This window comes from Simochromis diagramma, unplaced genomic scaffold, assembly GCF_900408965.1.
Source record: "Simochromis diagramma unplaced genomic scaffold, fSimDia1.1 OVJJ01000361.1, whole genome shotgun sequence".
Lineage (NCBI taxonomy): Eukaryota > Metazoa > Chordata > Actinopteri > Cichliformes > Cichlidae > Simochromis > Simochromis diagramma.
In genome coordinates this window covers 6,019,299-6,034,399 of record NW_024386860.1, presented here as the reverse complement: position 1 = coordinate 6,034,399, position 15,101 = coordinate 6,019,299, and the positions used below count along the sequence as shown (strand labels likewise).

General features: G+C 42.6%; 2 protein-coding genes and 1 non-coding gene across 3 annotated transcripts; 2 read left to right on the top strand and 1 right to left on the bottom strand.

Annotated features, from left to right (window-relative positions):
* The first annotated feature begins 570 nt into the window (after positions 1 to 570).
* On the top strand, positions 571 to 5,269 carry LOC120732463 (triosephosphate isomerase B). The gene is made up of 7 exons (XM_040030083.1): positions 571 to 787; positions 2,499 to 2,622; positions 3,704 to 3,788; positions 3,918 to 4,050; positions 4,190 to 4,275; positions 4,355 to 4,442; positions 4,520 to 5,269. Exons 1-7 carry the CDS (start codon positions 679 to 681, stop codon positions 4,636 to 4,638), a joined length of 744 nt encoding a protein of 247 aa, XP_039886017.1. The 5' UTR covers positions 571 to 678; the 3' UTR covers positions 4,639 to 5,269.
* LOC120733192 lies at positions 2,900 to 2,955 on the bottom strand. The gene has a single exon (XR_005695761.1). It is a non-coding gene; the product is annotated as a U7 small nuclear RNA (small nuclear RNA).
* A 4,834-nt stretch (positions 5,270 to 10,103) lies between the features above and the next one.
* LOC120732462 (zinc finger protein 391-like) lies at positions 10,104 to 11,396 on the top strand. Its single transcript, XM_040030081.1, has 2 exons — positions 10,104 to 10,361; positions 10,480 to 11,396. The coding sequence occupies exons 1-2, from the start codon at positions 10,190 to 10,192 to the stop codon at positions 11,160 to 11,162; spliced, it is 855 nt and encodes a 284-aa protein (XP_039886015.1). The 5' UTR covers positions 10,104 to 10,189; the 3' UTR covers positions 11,163 to 11,396.
* The last annotated feature ends 3,705 nt before the right edge of the window (positions 11,397 to 15,101 follow it).

Below are 15,101 nucleotides of genomic sequence, written 5' to 3'. Positions count from 1 at the left end.
ATTTCGACCACCCTACATCACACTAACCTTGTGCATGTCCTCATTCACTACATCCATGAACTCCCTCTGTTGTTAACGAGTATCTTAAACGAGTAGATAAACAGAAAATCCTTACATGTTTTTTTTGCAACTGTTTATTTATATTTTTGTTAGCTGTAGTTGTGTTACATATAGGTAAGGTGCATCGTTTCCCGATATTCCTGCACAGCCCTAAATACATATACTTGAGAAAAGCTAACATTAAAACTATTTAAGGAATAAAAACGAACACACTCTGGAAACTAACTCAGAAAAACATGAAAAAAAAATAAGAAAAAATAACATATTTTCTTTAATTAGAAGGAGTGAAAATAACACAAGACTGTCGATTGCTTCACTTCATATCTGTTGTCCTCACTAACGGGTTCATCCAGGGAAAAGGTACTTTTCCCGCACGGCACTTGAACGCAGCATGACATTCTCCTCTTCCTCTTCCTCAAAATGAGGCAGAAACGCGTTTTACGGGCGTACCAGCGTGAACCAATGGCGCTGAGGGAGAGGAGGGGTTAGACCTTCACGTTAATAAATACCCCGAGCTGCTCATTAACGTCCGCTCTCTTACCCCAGACTAGAAGGACCCCCAGTGGACTTTCAGTACCGTTTCACTCCTTTGGCTAACGTCCCCCCAAAATCGCAAACATGACCAGAAAATTCTTCGTTGGTGGAAACTGGAAGATGAACGGCGACAAGAAAAGCCTCGGGGAGCTCATCCAGACCATGAACGGAGGCAAGGTGGACCCAAATGTCGGTATGTGGCTTCTTCTGACACCATCACCCTTCTTGAATGGGGTTCAGTATTTTTGGCCACTTGTCTCCATATTTTCAGTTATTTTAAGCCTATCTCTGCGTATTCGTGTCACAGCAGAATGATCCTCCGCGGTCAAAATGTCAGTTTCATTCAAAATATTAAAAAAAAATCAATGACAGCGTTGGCGCCGGAGCTTCTGTCTGTTTCAGGCCGTGTTTAATAAAGTCGGGATTAGCGTGAGGTCGTTTTAAACCGAGCTAAATCGTGACCAGCGGCTGGCAGACGTGCCGGAGCTCAGGCGAGGGAAGCTCGGATGGCTTTTTCCATTCATGTCGTGGTGGGTGTGCGTTTGCAGCGGCACGTAGACCATCAGAGCAGATCTGCCTCTGCTGTGGCTGTGCGGGGTGCATTCAAGTCAGGCTGGTCGTTAATGGGGTTGCTCTTTCGTCAGCATATTGAGCCGAGTTATTCAGCAGCTTAAGCTTTAAACAGCGCAAAAGTCAAAAACAAGTAAAAAAACGGATGCACTCATTTTATTTCAGCTCTTCACTCGTGTGAGTGTGTAGTCAGTTTTTTCCCAACTTGCCCTGAATGCAGCAGAAGACATTGCCCTGTTGCTGTCTGCTTCCTGCAGATGAACCAGACAGAGGCAGCAGCTGCTGTTTCATTAAGACACTGAGCTCTGCTTATATTTCCCTTATTTAAGTGTATGACACTCTGAAGACAGCCTGTGTCTGGTGTCACAGGCCCGTTTATCTCCTCCTGTGTGTTTGTTATGCAACTGCAATGCTGTGTGCACTCACAGGCCTGAGTGCTCAGGACTGAAGTCTGCTCACACTATCCTTGGACCTTGCTCCCTTTAATGAATCCACCCCATTTTTAGAGCTGAAGTGAAAATGAAGACGAGCTTTTTTCCCCGTGCTTTCGCCTCTAAAGTCAGAGTTCACCTGTTTCATCCTCAGACCGACCTGTTGGATATTTAAACTCTGGATCTTCTGTTTGACCCTTTGAACTCGGGTGCATGGATTGTCTCTGACCTCTGCTGAATGCAGCCGTGGCAGGTGACCTTTTGGAGGCTGAACTCAGACCTTTACTGCAGGGAGACCTGACTGACCTTTGCCAAACTAATAATAACGGGCAGTGTTTAATATAGACTCCATAACCCCAAAGATATAGTTACAATGTGAATGTCAGTGTCTTAACTTTACTGTACTCTTCTTGACCGCTGCAGACTGTACCTCATATTGAACCAGTGCTTCCTGTGGTTTTTATTTTATAATTTTTTTTTTTTAGTTCCCAGTCATTCACTTTGAATTTTGCTCACTGGCCCATTAAGCTCTCAAATTATTGATTTTTAAAGATGGATTCAGTTCAGCCTCTTAGTTGCAGTAGTGCTGTGTGGGGAAAAAATGTGTTCTTGTGTTTGACATGGCTCAGATTAGCTGAACTGTAGACGCACATATATAAAAACACGTCAAACTAATCACTGAGGATGCTTTGATAGTCTAATTACTACTGTTGCTTTTTTCTGTGCCTTTTCCTAATCACAAAAGGCACATTAATAGCCACTGCCTCTCTGAGGTACCACAAGGAGGTTTCAAACTCTGCTTGATGGATGTCAGGTGGTCATAAATATTCTAATATTTGGTTTTAAGAGTAACTGGATTAACTAGCTGTAACCAAAGTGTTTTTCTTTTTCCTCCTCTAACAGAGGTGGTGTGCGGCGCTCCATCGATCTACCTGGACTTTGTCAGGTCCAAACTGGACTCCAAGTTCGGTGTCGCCGCTCAGAACTGCTACAAAGTTCCCAAGGGTGCCTTCACTGGGGAGATCAGGTATTTAATTCAGGTTATTTTTTTCTAATTCCTGATTTTACACTCTCAAAATACAGTTAGGAATCTTACAAGGAGTTCTAGTGTCCCTACCTTAAAATTTAAAGCAATTTAAGCCAACTGTTGCTGTGAATTGTTGCTATATAAATAAATTAATCCAAGGGTGATTTTAGGGGAAAACCAGCATGTTGTCAAAGTGACCCCCCCCCATATTTGTCCATTCATCAAAACTAACTTTACATCTTGCCCCTATCAGTAGTTTTATATTTAACAAGTACATGGGGGCTTCTCTTTATGAGAAACCTATGAGAGAAATTTCTAAGAGCAAAGAGTCCTGCCTGATGACACAAGCCTTTCAGCACTAGGACACCGGGCACAGACACTGTTGTAACGGTGTGCTCCTGTAGTTCCAAACATGACGTCAGAAATAAACAAAACATATAAAAATAAAATGTTTATGTGTATGAGTGTATACATATATATGTGTATATACTTATACAGTCAAAATGCCAACTAAAAGCACTTGATGATTATACTTTGGTAAAACTGCACTTATTAAACCAATCACAATGTTTCTTTACAAGGAGTGGGTGGGGCCTAGACTGTTAAAGCCAAACAAGACAGATTGCAGTTTTTCTAATGGGCAGCAGAGGGCGACTCTTCCTGAAGTCTGAGAAAGTGATGCTTCTTCTTGCTTCCTTTGGGACCTCAAACATTTTCCTAATGAATTATTGGTCTTGTTCACTAATTTTAAGTCTTATCTCACTTTTGTAAATTATAGCCACATTGACATGGAATTGGATGATGAAACAGGGTGCAGTTTAGGACGGGCCTACTTTGAAATTGACAAGTGACTACAATAGGAGCGTGTGGCGTCTCCCTGATTTCAGAACCACAAAGTCCAAGATGGCTACAGCCAAAAATGCTAAAGTTGAGTCTTCTGAATGTGACATCAAGGTGGCTGTTTCCATCTCTTGTATATACAAACTGTGTCACACTCAGGCAGGGAGGGAGAAAACGTCCATTACAATGGAATTTGTGGAATTCTGATTTATGTTCACTGTGTGATAATCTCGTCTTCCAGCCCTGCGATGATCAAGGACTGCGGTGTGAACTGGGTGATCTTGGGACACTCCGAGAGGCGCCACGTCTTTGGAGAGAGTGATGAGGTAACATGGATAGATTTTTTTTTTTTTTTTTTTTTTTATTTTTTTTTTAAATTATTATTTCTTTTTAATGGCAGTCGTTTAGATTTTTAAAAAACGTTAAATATTCATCATTGTCTCCTTTGTTGTTAGCTGATTGGTCAGAAGACTGCTCATGCTCTGGAGAACGGCCTTGGCGTGATCGCCTGCATCGGCGAGAAGCTGGATGAGAGGGAGGGAGGCATCACTGAGAAGGTCGTCTTTGCTCAGACCAAGGTCATCGCAGGTAAGCAGCTCACAGGTTTTATGCCAACATGAGTTGAAATGTTGTAACAGACATTCTTGTACATGCTTGTGCAAGCAAGAGTGTGGTGGATATCCGAACTCTTGTGAAATATAAATCTTATCACACGTCTCTTTCACAGACAATGTAAAGGACTGGAGCAAGGTCGTGCTGGCCTACGAGCCTGTGTGGGCCATTGGCACTGGGAAAACCGCCTCCCCACAGCAGGTAAATATTAGAAATCACTGAATATTTAACTTGCTGTGCTTACAGCCTGCAACACAATGTCTCCTGTGTAATATCTCAGGCACAGGAAGTTCATGAGAAACTGAGGGAGTGGCTGAAGACCAACGTCTCTGAGGCCGTTGCCAACTCTGTGAGGATCATCTACGGAGGTCAGTGCTGTGCTGGGTAGCTGTTTTCCTTTGAGTCCCACATCGATCTCTTCTCAAGCGTCATTTCTTCTCCTCAGGTTCTGTCACCGGTGCTACCTGCAAAGAACTTGCCTCCCAGAAGGATGTTGATGGTTTCCTCGTAGGTGGAGCCTCCCTGAAGCCAGAGTTCATCGACATCATCAACGCTAAGGCATAAAATGCGGGCAGTTGCAATGCGACTGGATTAGAGTCCAACTCCAGACGGTCCAGTTCTTCATCCCTCATTCTCAGCACTTAGTCCTTTTCCCCTTTTTCCATTCAAAGCATTTGTGATGATGTCATTCCCTCATTTTCCTTTTTTTTTTGTGGGGGGGGGGGGGGTTGTATTTTGTCACAAAGAAAAGGGACAGGCTGACACACACTGTACTGCACTGATAACAGTCAAATCCACTGAGAATAGTCTGTGCAAACTAGAAGCAACTCAGAGTGCTCAAGCTGTAAAGGCTGACGATTACACCTTGAGGTGGACGGGCAGTCCACACTTTAAGTAAAAGTTCATGAACTTTTTTTCTGTGTAAAACTGTGTGACAGCTCATGTCGATCAAATCTGTCTTTTTACTGGCGTCTCTTTTGTGTAATTATGATTGGTGTTTGGTTTTTTTTTTTTTTTTTGTTTTGTTTTTTTACTGTGGCTTTTACCTCCCTCTAGTTGTGCGTGATCCATTCTCTCATTTGTTGTCCTGCCAAAAGTAAAGTGTCAGTTATGTTCATCACATTGTGTGTCACAGCTGATGGGAATAAGGGTAGGAAAGCTGTAAGGAAACATAATAAATGCTTTAGAGACTCTTCCAGTGCCTCGTCTCTTTCATCACATGCACTTGAGGCTGCTGTGTGTCCATATACACAGTGGTAATCCCAGTGGTATTTTCAAAATGGAGAGGGAGTATCATGTTACAGGAGTGAGGTCCTGTTAGCACAATGCCATGCAGAGAAGAAGTGCAGTGCTATTTTTAATCCCAGCGCTGAGCTAAAACAGACATGGCAGTGAAAGGTTTATGAATCGGGGAAATTAAAGCCAGTTACAAGTTTGTGTAGAGAAATTATTGTTTTTAGACTGTTTACAATTAATAAAAGCAAAAGCACATGGACCACTTCAGTCATGACAACTTGTTTACTGTAAGAAGGCTTCAATAAAACCACTAATCACTCTCAGGAGGCCTTCATGAGGTCATTTTTGGTCCCAGTTTTTATGCTACTCTAAAATACTCAACACTTATACTCTGTGCAAGACTCATATGTGGCCAGGGCAGATCTCCCCTGAGACATACAGAAGTCCTGTTGTAAATGGTCAGTTAGGTCTATAAATTTCTGAACATTTTTTTTTATTTATATACACACACACACACACACACACACACACACACACACACACACACACACACACACACACACACACACACACAGTGGGGCAAAAAAGTATTTAGTCAGCCACCGATTGTGCAAGTTCCCCCACCTAAAATGATGACAGAGGTCAGTAATTTGCACCAGAGGTACACTTCAACTGTGAGAGACAGAATGTGAAAAAATAATCCATGAATTCACATGGTAGGATTTGTAAAGAATTTATTTGTAAATTAGGGTGGAAAATAAGTATTTGGTCACCTCAAACAAGGAAAATCTCTGGCTCTCACAGACCTGTAACGTCTTCTGTAAGAAGCTTTTCTGTCCCCCACTCGTTACCTGTATGAATGGCACCTGTTTGAACTCATCATCTGTATAAAAGACACCTGTCCACAGCCTCAAACAGTCAGACTCCAAACTCCGCCATGGCCAAGACCAAAGAGCTTTCGAAGGACACCAGGAAAAGTATTGTAGACCTGCACCAGACTGGGAAGAGTGAATCTACAATAGGCAAGCAGCTTGGTGTGAAAAAATCAACTGTGGGAGCAATCATCAGAAAATGAAAGACATACAAGACCACTGATAATCTCCCTCGATCTGGGGCTCCACGCAAGATCTCATCCCGTGGGGTCAAAATGATCATGAGAACGGTGAGCAAAGATCCCAGAACCACACGGGGGGACCTGGTGAATGACCTGCAGAGAGCTGGGACCAAAGTAACAAAGGTCACCATCAGTAACACACTACAACGGCAGGGAATCAAATCCCGCAGTGCCAGACGTGTTCCGCTGCTGAAGCCAGTGCATGTCCAGGCCCGTCTGAAGTTTGCCAGAGAGCACATGGATGATACAGCAGAGGATTGGGAGAATGTCATGTGGTCAGATGAAACCAAAGTAGAACTTTTTGGTATAAACTCAACTTGTTGTGTTTGGAGGAAGAAGAATACTGAGTTGCATCCCAAGAACACCATACCTACTGTGAAGCATGGGGGTGGAAACATCATGCTATGGGGCTGTTTTTCTGCCAAGGGGACAGGACGACTGATCCGTGTTAAGGACAGAATGAATGGGGCCAGGTATCGTGAGATTTTGAGCCAAAACCTCCTTCCATCAGTGAGAACTTTGAAGATGAAACGAGGCTGGGTCTTCCAACATGACAATGATCCAAAACACACCGCCCGGGCAACAAAGGAGTGGCTCCGTAAGAAGCATTTGAAAGTCCTGGAGTGGCCTAGCCAGTCTCCAGACCTCAACCCCATAGAAAATCTGTGGCGGGAGTTGAAAGTCCGTGTTGCTCGGCGACAGCCCCAAAACATCACTGCTCTCGAGAAGATCTGCATGGAGGAATGGGCCAAAATACCAGCTACTGTGTGTGCAACCTGGTAAAGACCTATAGTAAACGTTTGACCTCTGTTATTGCCAACAAAGGTTATGTTACAAAGCATTGAGTTGTATTTTTGTTATTGACCAAATACTTATTTTCCACCCTGATTTACGAATAATTCTTTACAAATCCTACCATGTGGATTCATGGATTTTTTTTTTTTCACATTCTGTCTCTCACAGTTGAAGTGTACCTCTGGTGCAAATTACTGACCTCTGTCATCATTTTAAGTGGGGGAACTTGCACAATCGGTGGATGACTAAATACTTTTTGCCCCACTGTGTGTTGTGTGTGGTGTGTGTGTGTGTGTGGTGTGTGTGTGTGTGTGTGTATATATATATATATATACACACACACAGAATGGTGTGTGTGTGTGTGTGTGTGTGTATATATATATATATATACACACACACACACACACACACACACACACACACACACACACACACACACACACACACACAGTACTTCTGTCTCTGTACACCACCCTTTTATAATCAATCAACATGTGATTACTTTCAACACAATCATAGGTCCCTTATCCTATTCAGTAAGAACAAAACCTACGCCCTCCCCATGATCAGGTACCCTGCTGGGATAATAAGTTGGCCAAAGGAGGAGATAGAAGCCACTGACATCAAGACCAGGAAGACCACCTTACCATGCATGGAGGGTTTCACCCCAAGTCCAGCATTCTGAGGCTGTATGCTAAGCGGAAGAAAGGCGGCTGGGGAAGTGTCAGTACCACAGTCCAGGATGAGACAAAAAACATCCATGAATACATCAGGAAGATGGCCCCAACCGACCACGTGCTCAGTGAATGCCTCAGGCAGCAGAAACCCAAAAAAGAGGAGGAACCATCATGGAAGGATAAGTAAGCTCCTGCACGGTATGTACCACCGGCAGATAGAGGAAGTGGCTGACATCCAGGTCCTACCAGTGGTTGGACAAAGTACATGTGTGATTGTCAACAATCAAGAGATGCCCTCATGAAAGGAAATGCAAAAGGTTTACAAGAAGGTGAAAAACACTTGTTACACTCAAGAACAAGAAGGTCAGATTGGACTTTAAAAGGGCCTGCACAAGCCTGAAAAATGCATAGATGAAACCAGCTTTTGGCAGAATGATGTGAAGAAAAAAGTATGGATAAAGCAAAGAAATAGGTCATCAAGCATACCGAAAGGAAATGTGGCATGCATGGCTGCCAGTGGAACCAGGCCACTGATTTTTATTGATGATTTCTTAGGGCGAGAGGCAGGGTGCACCCTGGACAGGCCACTAGTCTGTCGCAGGGCTAAAACATAGACTATTCACACCTATGGGCAATTTAGTGTATCCAGTTAACCGAACCCCACTAACTGCATGTCTTTGGACTGTGGGAGGAAGCTGGAGTACCTGCAGAGAACCTACACAGACACGGGCAGAACACACAGAAAGACCCTGGCCTCATGGTGCAATTGAAGTCAGGACATTCTTGCTGTGAGGCAACAGTGCTAACCACTGTGCCACCATGCTGCCCTTATAATAACTATAATTTCCACAATTTCTCCTTTAATCCTGGGACTCCTTTCCCTCCTGCCTCCTCTCTTTGTTGTGGTTGCTGTTTTGTTGACATGTATGTACCCAAGCTCTTTACACTTCTTCCCTCACAAGCTTTTCCCAGAGTTGGGGCAATGAGTTCAGGGGTTTGTTGACATATGGGTCCTTATATGGAGGAAATGATTGTTATTTCCTAACTGAAAACTTCAAAAACTGAGTTGAAAAAGTTGCTGGAATGAACAGGAGAAATCAACTGAACAGGCTTACAGCTGATATCCTGCTGTGAGCAATATCGGGGCCAGGCCTGAACAGGAAGGGCTTTGAAGCTGGGATGATGAAGTGAATGTGTGTGAGAGTGTGTGTGTGTTTTGTCAGCAGACAAGAATAAACAGCCAAGAAAAAACCCCATGCAGGATCATATACAATATTTTAAATAGAACTTGTCTGAAAAAATGAAGTAGGCTAAAAATACATAAATCTAAAAAGCTACATGGCATACCCTGATATAACAGCTGAGAAACAAACTCACTGATATCTGTCAGTCTCTAAAGGGTTATAAAACCTTTTATAAGACTTATCTACAAATTAAGAAAACCTGGAACAGCAGTGAAGCTTCCCAGGAGTGATCAATCTATCAAAATTACTCCAAGAGTACATCAATGACTCATCCAGGAGGTCACAAAAGAACCCAGAACATCTAAAGAACTGCAGGCTTCACTTGCCTCACTCAGAGGATCAGAGTTCATGATTTAACAACAAGAAAGAGGCTGGGCAAAAATGGCGCACATGGGAGAGTGCTAACCAAAAAGATCACAAAGACTCACATTTGCCAATAAAACATCTTGATGATCTCCAAGACTTTTGGGAAACTGTTCTGTGGACTGATGAGACAAAAGCTGAGCTTTGTAGAGGGTTTGAGTCCTGTTACATCTGACATAAAATTAAAACACCATTTCATAAAAAGAACATCACACCGACACTCAAACATGATGGTTTTAGTGGGGCTGCTTTGCTGCTTCGGGACCTGGATGATTTGCTATAATTGAGGGAACCGTGAATTCTGCTCTCTACCAGAATATCAGGCTTTCTTTTCTGTGCTGAAGTTCAAGCACACTGGTGTTCTGAAGAAGGACACATTTTATTAGCATTGATATTAAAAAATGTAAGTGTCACAAATATTCAAAAAAGGGGAAAATTCTTTTTAACAGCACTGTTTATAATATTTAAATAGAACAGAAATCATAGTAAAGGATATTTTTTTATTTTATCATCAAGGCGTAACGTTTATTCTTGTCCTCCACGCCAGAAGGTGGCGCTGTTGTCTCGTGTTGCACATTTCTCACCTCACTAGTTTCATGTCCGTGTTTACAATCCAAGCGTGACGTTCACGGACCCGCACAAATACGTGTTCAGGAGCCACCGAGAGCTGGCAGCCTCCCGTCTACATGTCCAGAATGCATTCACTGAAAGCTTTTCTGAGCGAGAGGCTGATGGTGGCCGCGGAGGAGATATTTGGAGCGGTTGAAAAGACAATAGCCGAATACAAAGAGGAGCTCTGTCGTTCAAAAGATCTGGAAATCAGCCGTCTCAGATTGGAGCTGAAGCTTCTCAAGGCAGGTAGGTTTGAATTAAACCCGCTTTATAGCCAAACCCGTGCAGCTTTTCCTTATAATGTCTGTATTTTGAGTTAAAAATGAATAACTCCGGCGTCTCGCGTTTTTTGTCTTTTGCTCAGAGCCTCCATCAGACAAATGTCTTGCAGCCCAGCTGCTGCAGCAAACCTATCACCGCCACCGTCCTTCTCCTCCTCCTCCTCTTCAGTCAGACCCTGCAGTGGATGCTTCTGAGCCTGAGGCCGAGCCTGAGCAGTGCGAGGAAGAGGAGGAGGATGGAGGCAGCAGCCTGGGGCAGATGGATGAGGAGCATCCAGAGACTTCCGAGGTCAAAAAGGAGGAGCAGCAGAGGAGCCACAGGGACTTCTGGATGGGTCACGATGCTGACCAGCTCGAAGCCCTCGAGTCAGACATCAAAGACTTCATCTCCTCTCCTTCCAGTCTGAAAGCCAGTCTGCAGGACCAAGCCTTACATTTCCACCATTACCACCATCACCACCACCTCCACGGCAACGAGGAGGGCAAAGACAAACCCTACAGCTGCTCCGTCTGTGAAAAACGCTTCAGTAACTGCTCCCACCTGGCAGCTCACATCAGGACTCACACGGGAGAGAGGCCGTACAGGTGTGAAATATGCAGCAAGACCTTCATCACCACGAGCGCTCTGAACAGACACCAGACGATCCACACCGAGGGGAAACGCTTTGTGTGTAACTGCTGTGGCAAATCCTTCAAATGGATGGAGTCTCTCGGCAGACACGTTAGAAGTGTGCACAAGAGGGAGAATGTGGTTCAGGATCCATGAATGTGTAAAATTATAATCACGTAGTATTTACCTCTAAAGAAAAACACACGATGAGCTCGAACAGGGAATGTAAAGTGTGAAATGTTAGTTGTGGATTATGTTGGCAAATGTGCATGGATTTCATTATGCCTTGTGTGCATAAACTGTAGCAGCAGTAGGTGATGTGAAAATAAACTTTTATAAACTGCTTATAACCTTAGATCGATCCTTTCAGAATAAAATATTGATTAAAAACCTGTTTTGTTTTTATGTCTTGTGTTCTCTGCTTTCCACGGTCAGTTCACATGAAGGTCTGGCTCAAAACAGGACTTTGGGGGACAATTAGTCCACATGTGTGTTACCTTAACTAAAATAATTTTTACTTTAAAATGCTTAAAATATTTTTACCACAGTTCTTCTGAAACTCCTAAAGGGGAAATGCCCAAAACCTGTTTTCTATATGGGAAAAATCCTGACTTATTTTTCCTTTTAGCTGAATGGGATGTGTGAGTCTTTTTGCTGCAGGAATATAAAAAGCAGAAGGAAAAAAGTTACACTGCACTCCACTAGGTGGAGCTTTTCCTTCATAGTTTCCCATCAATCTTAAGTATTTGGCAGGGTTCATATCGCCTCCTGTCCAATATACTCCATGTGGATTTATTTTCTGTGAGCTGGTGAACTCGCATATTAAAAATATGAAGGTAGTCTAGTCACCACATAATATAGGCCTCCGCACCATAAATGCATGCACAAGAAGCAGTGGTGAAGGAACTCTTCTGATTTTTAAACTACAAATACCAAAAGTATTTGTTGTAAAGAATGAGCCATAATTATACATTATTGAATTCATGTATTCACTGAGTTATTTTAGGGACCAAGAGGGATTATCTATGAGCCCATTATGGTTTAAACAGGGATGTTTATGGTTTCTTTAATGTTTCTCTTTGTGTTTATCATCAATAACAGATATTTTATGTGATTTAATGTATTTCATTTATATGTTTGAATCATTTTGATGCAAAAACAAGTTAATCCCACTCATCTCCATCATCACTTTGGGATTCAGTGTTTCCACAGCAGTAAATCTTGCTACTCCAGACGTGTTAGCCATTGTTCACTGTAACATCAACATAGTTGTAGTTTCTCTGAATATTGCACGGCGTAACTTGGGGTGAATTTGAAGTGTCTAGTCCTGGGACGACTGCGGCATTGTCTTAACACACAACTGAATACTCCAGACAAGCAAACTGGTCTAAAACTGCTTTTGAGGAGCAGCACCTGGCTTTTGCATACCCTCTAAATTCCCATGGAAACATTAATAGCACACTTTACTCTTCACTTGACTGCATATATGAAACAATCTGCTAAAAAGAATCAGATTAAATTCTACTGAAAGCAGTATTAAGGTCACATTATTTATTCTTCATGGAGGCTTGATTTATGCCTCACAAATAACTGAATTAGGCCTGTTTCTTGTCATACATGTGATGCTAGTTAAGCTGAAGACAGCCCAGTAAGTCATGACAGTACTGTGACTTGTACATTTACACCCTCCTTCTGTCTGGAGGACAACTTTGTGTCATTTGTACTTCGTGTACTTGGCTCCTGGTGAGAGACTAAAATGAGAAGTGGTATGAACTAATTAAAACTTGGCTGCTGGGAGGTGGGTTGGTAGCACACTGTCCTGGCTGATGGTGTGTGTAGTAATCTCCAAACTCATGGGCAGACTTGGCAGATATGCCTCTGACTGTAAAATGATATGTTTTCTCCTGCTGACTAAAAGTTTGTAGATCTTGACTGTATTTTGCACCTCATGCTCAAAGTTATACAACTCTGAGCTCCTACCAGGTTTTAAAAAGAGATTATGGCTCATGTTGACTTTATCGCTTTGGTTTAAAGGCACATTTGGACATTCAAGCACTCAAAGTTATACCAAATTATTGTCGTCCTATCATCCATCCATCCATCCATCCATCCATCCATCCATAGTCACTTTCTTAGGTCTGGGTCTGAATAGTGGGGGCAGCCAACTCAATTCTTCCAAGGAGACAACAAGGCTTCCCAAGCCTGCTGAAGGATCTAATCTCTCTGATGTATTCTGGTTTTTCCCCAAGGTCTTCTCCCAGTAGGAAAGGCCTGAAAAACCTCACCTGGGAGGCACCCAGTAGGCATCCTAGTCAGATGGATAACTAGGATCCAGAAATCCCTCCACCTTGTCATGATGAAGGGGTCTGTGCGCCTGTGTGATGCCAGGAGATATATTGTGAGGGCCAATTTACCCCTGGAAGGGTCTCCCAAGCAAAACTGCTTCTGAGTGAGGGGTCAGACAAGAGCTATTCAGAAAGCCCCTATAAAGGGAAGAACAAGGGATCTGTTAATCCTCCCCAGGGTAGAGTTGCCTTGGTCCCACCCTGTAGCCAGAAAGAGTAACATGCACCCAGCCCCTCATAAGCCCACCACGTACAGGAGGGGCAGTCTGATCCCCAGTCACCAAAACTTGTTATAGGGACACTGAACACTGTCACCTCTTTGGTGGGGGCATGTATACAAGTAGTTTCTGTGAGCCAGAAGCTCAAGCATCAGACTGATTTAAGTCACTGATTGATCTGCGTGATGCCAAAGAGAGGATACCTTTAACTCCTTAACTCATAGTGTATCATATTTGATACATTGAAAAACGGGAATAAATATCTCACCACATTTTTAGGCAATAAATTGCAAAAGAAAAAGAAATAAAAGGCCAGATGTAACAAATATGTAACAAATTCATTTATATGTTAATCTATATATCTTTTTTTAAAGTCAGGAGGTTTAATAAATGTTGAATTAAAAAAAAAAGAATTATTTGATAGTTCAGGCTTTAAACAGTTAATATGGCAAAAATGTAGCTCAGTGAAAAGCATCACCTGTGATTTTTTTAAAAACATAATAAACTAAAATATAAGCTGCATAAAAAGGACAGCTACAACAAATTTAAATTTCTGAGAAACTGGAACAACACGCTTTGAATTTTTACTCAAAATAAGGGAAACGGTTTCCTCAGTGTGGCGTGCAGGCACAGAGCGCAGCGCACAGGGTGTTCAACTTTAATTAGTATTTCAGGGTCTGGACAGGGGTGTAACATTTAGGAGACCACAGAACTTTTTGTTATGTTTGAACTTTAAAAAAATAGTTTGAAATAACGGTTTGATTCACCAGGAAACACAAAGACGTTTTTCACCAGCTCCTCACTCCATTTTTTGGCATCATGTGGCCATTATCTATACTCAGGGGTTACTTTGGGACTTGTTATTGCGAGCAGCTGTGACGCAGCATTTTCGCCTCCTAAAAAGTTTTCAGTGGGAGATACATTTTGTCACTTCTTCAGTCGTTTCTTGCACTGGAAATGTTACGTCCTGGATGACTGAGCATGCATCAAGACAGCATCTTGGCCTGTTTGTCAGCGTACACATGCAGCAGCAGCAGGGTCGAGTATTTTGTGTTATGTGAAGCTGATATACGTGTTAATCAGCCCATTTCACGGTGTAGGTAATAAAGCTAAGTTCAGGTGTGCAGCAGTAACTGCCCTGTGACCTCTAAACATGAAACATGCAGTGCTTGCAAGCGAGCTGTGTTTGAAGATGTGTTTGTGTTTAGTTTATTTTTATTTCTTGCCTCTCATCCAGACCTGGTTTGGACCCAGCAAGTGCAAAGCCAGACCAGGCCTTTTTGGACTCCTTTTATGGTCAAGTTCCTGGAGGAATGTGCCAAGTTTGGTTTGGTAGATGTGTTAATTGTAAGCAGTTTGAGGTCAGGATTGGTTTCTTAATATGACTTGATTTGTCTTCCTAATTTTAACTTACTGCAGTTGCCTTGGAATAAGAGCTCTGCTATAAGTAAATTACTGTCAGGGGCTTACTTTAACCGAGATATAGCCCTCAGAGTTTAATCTTTAAATCAGACATTTCCACCAAGTTACTT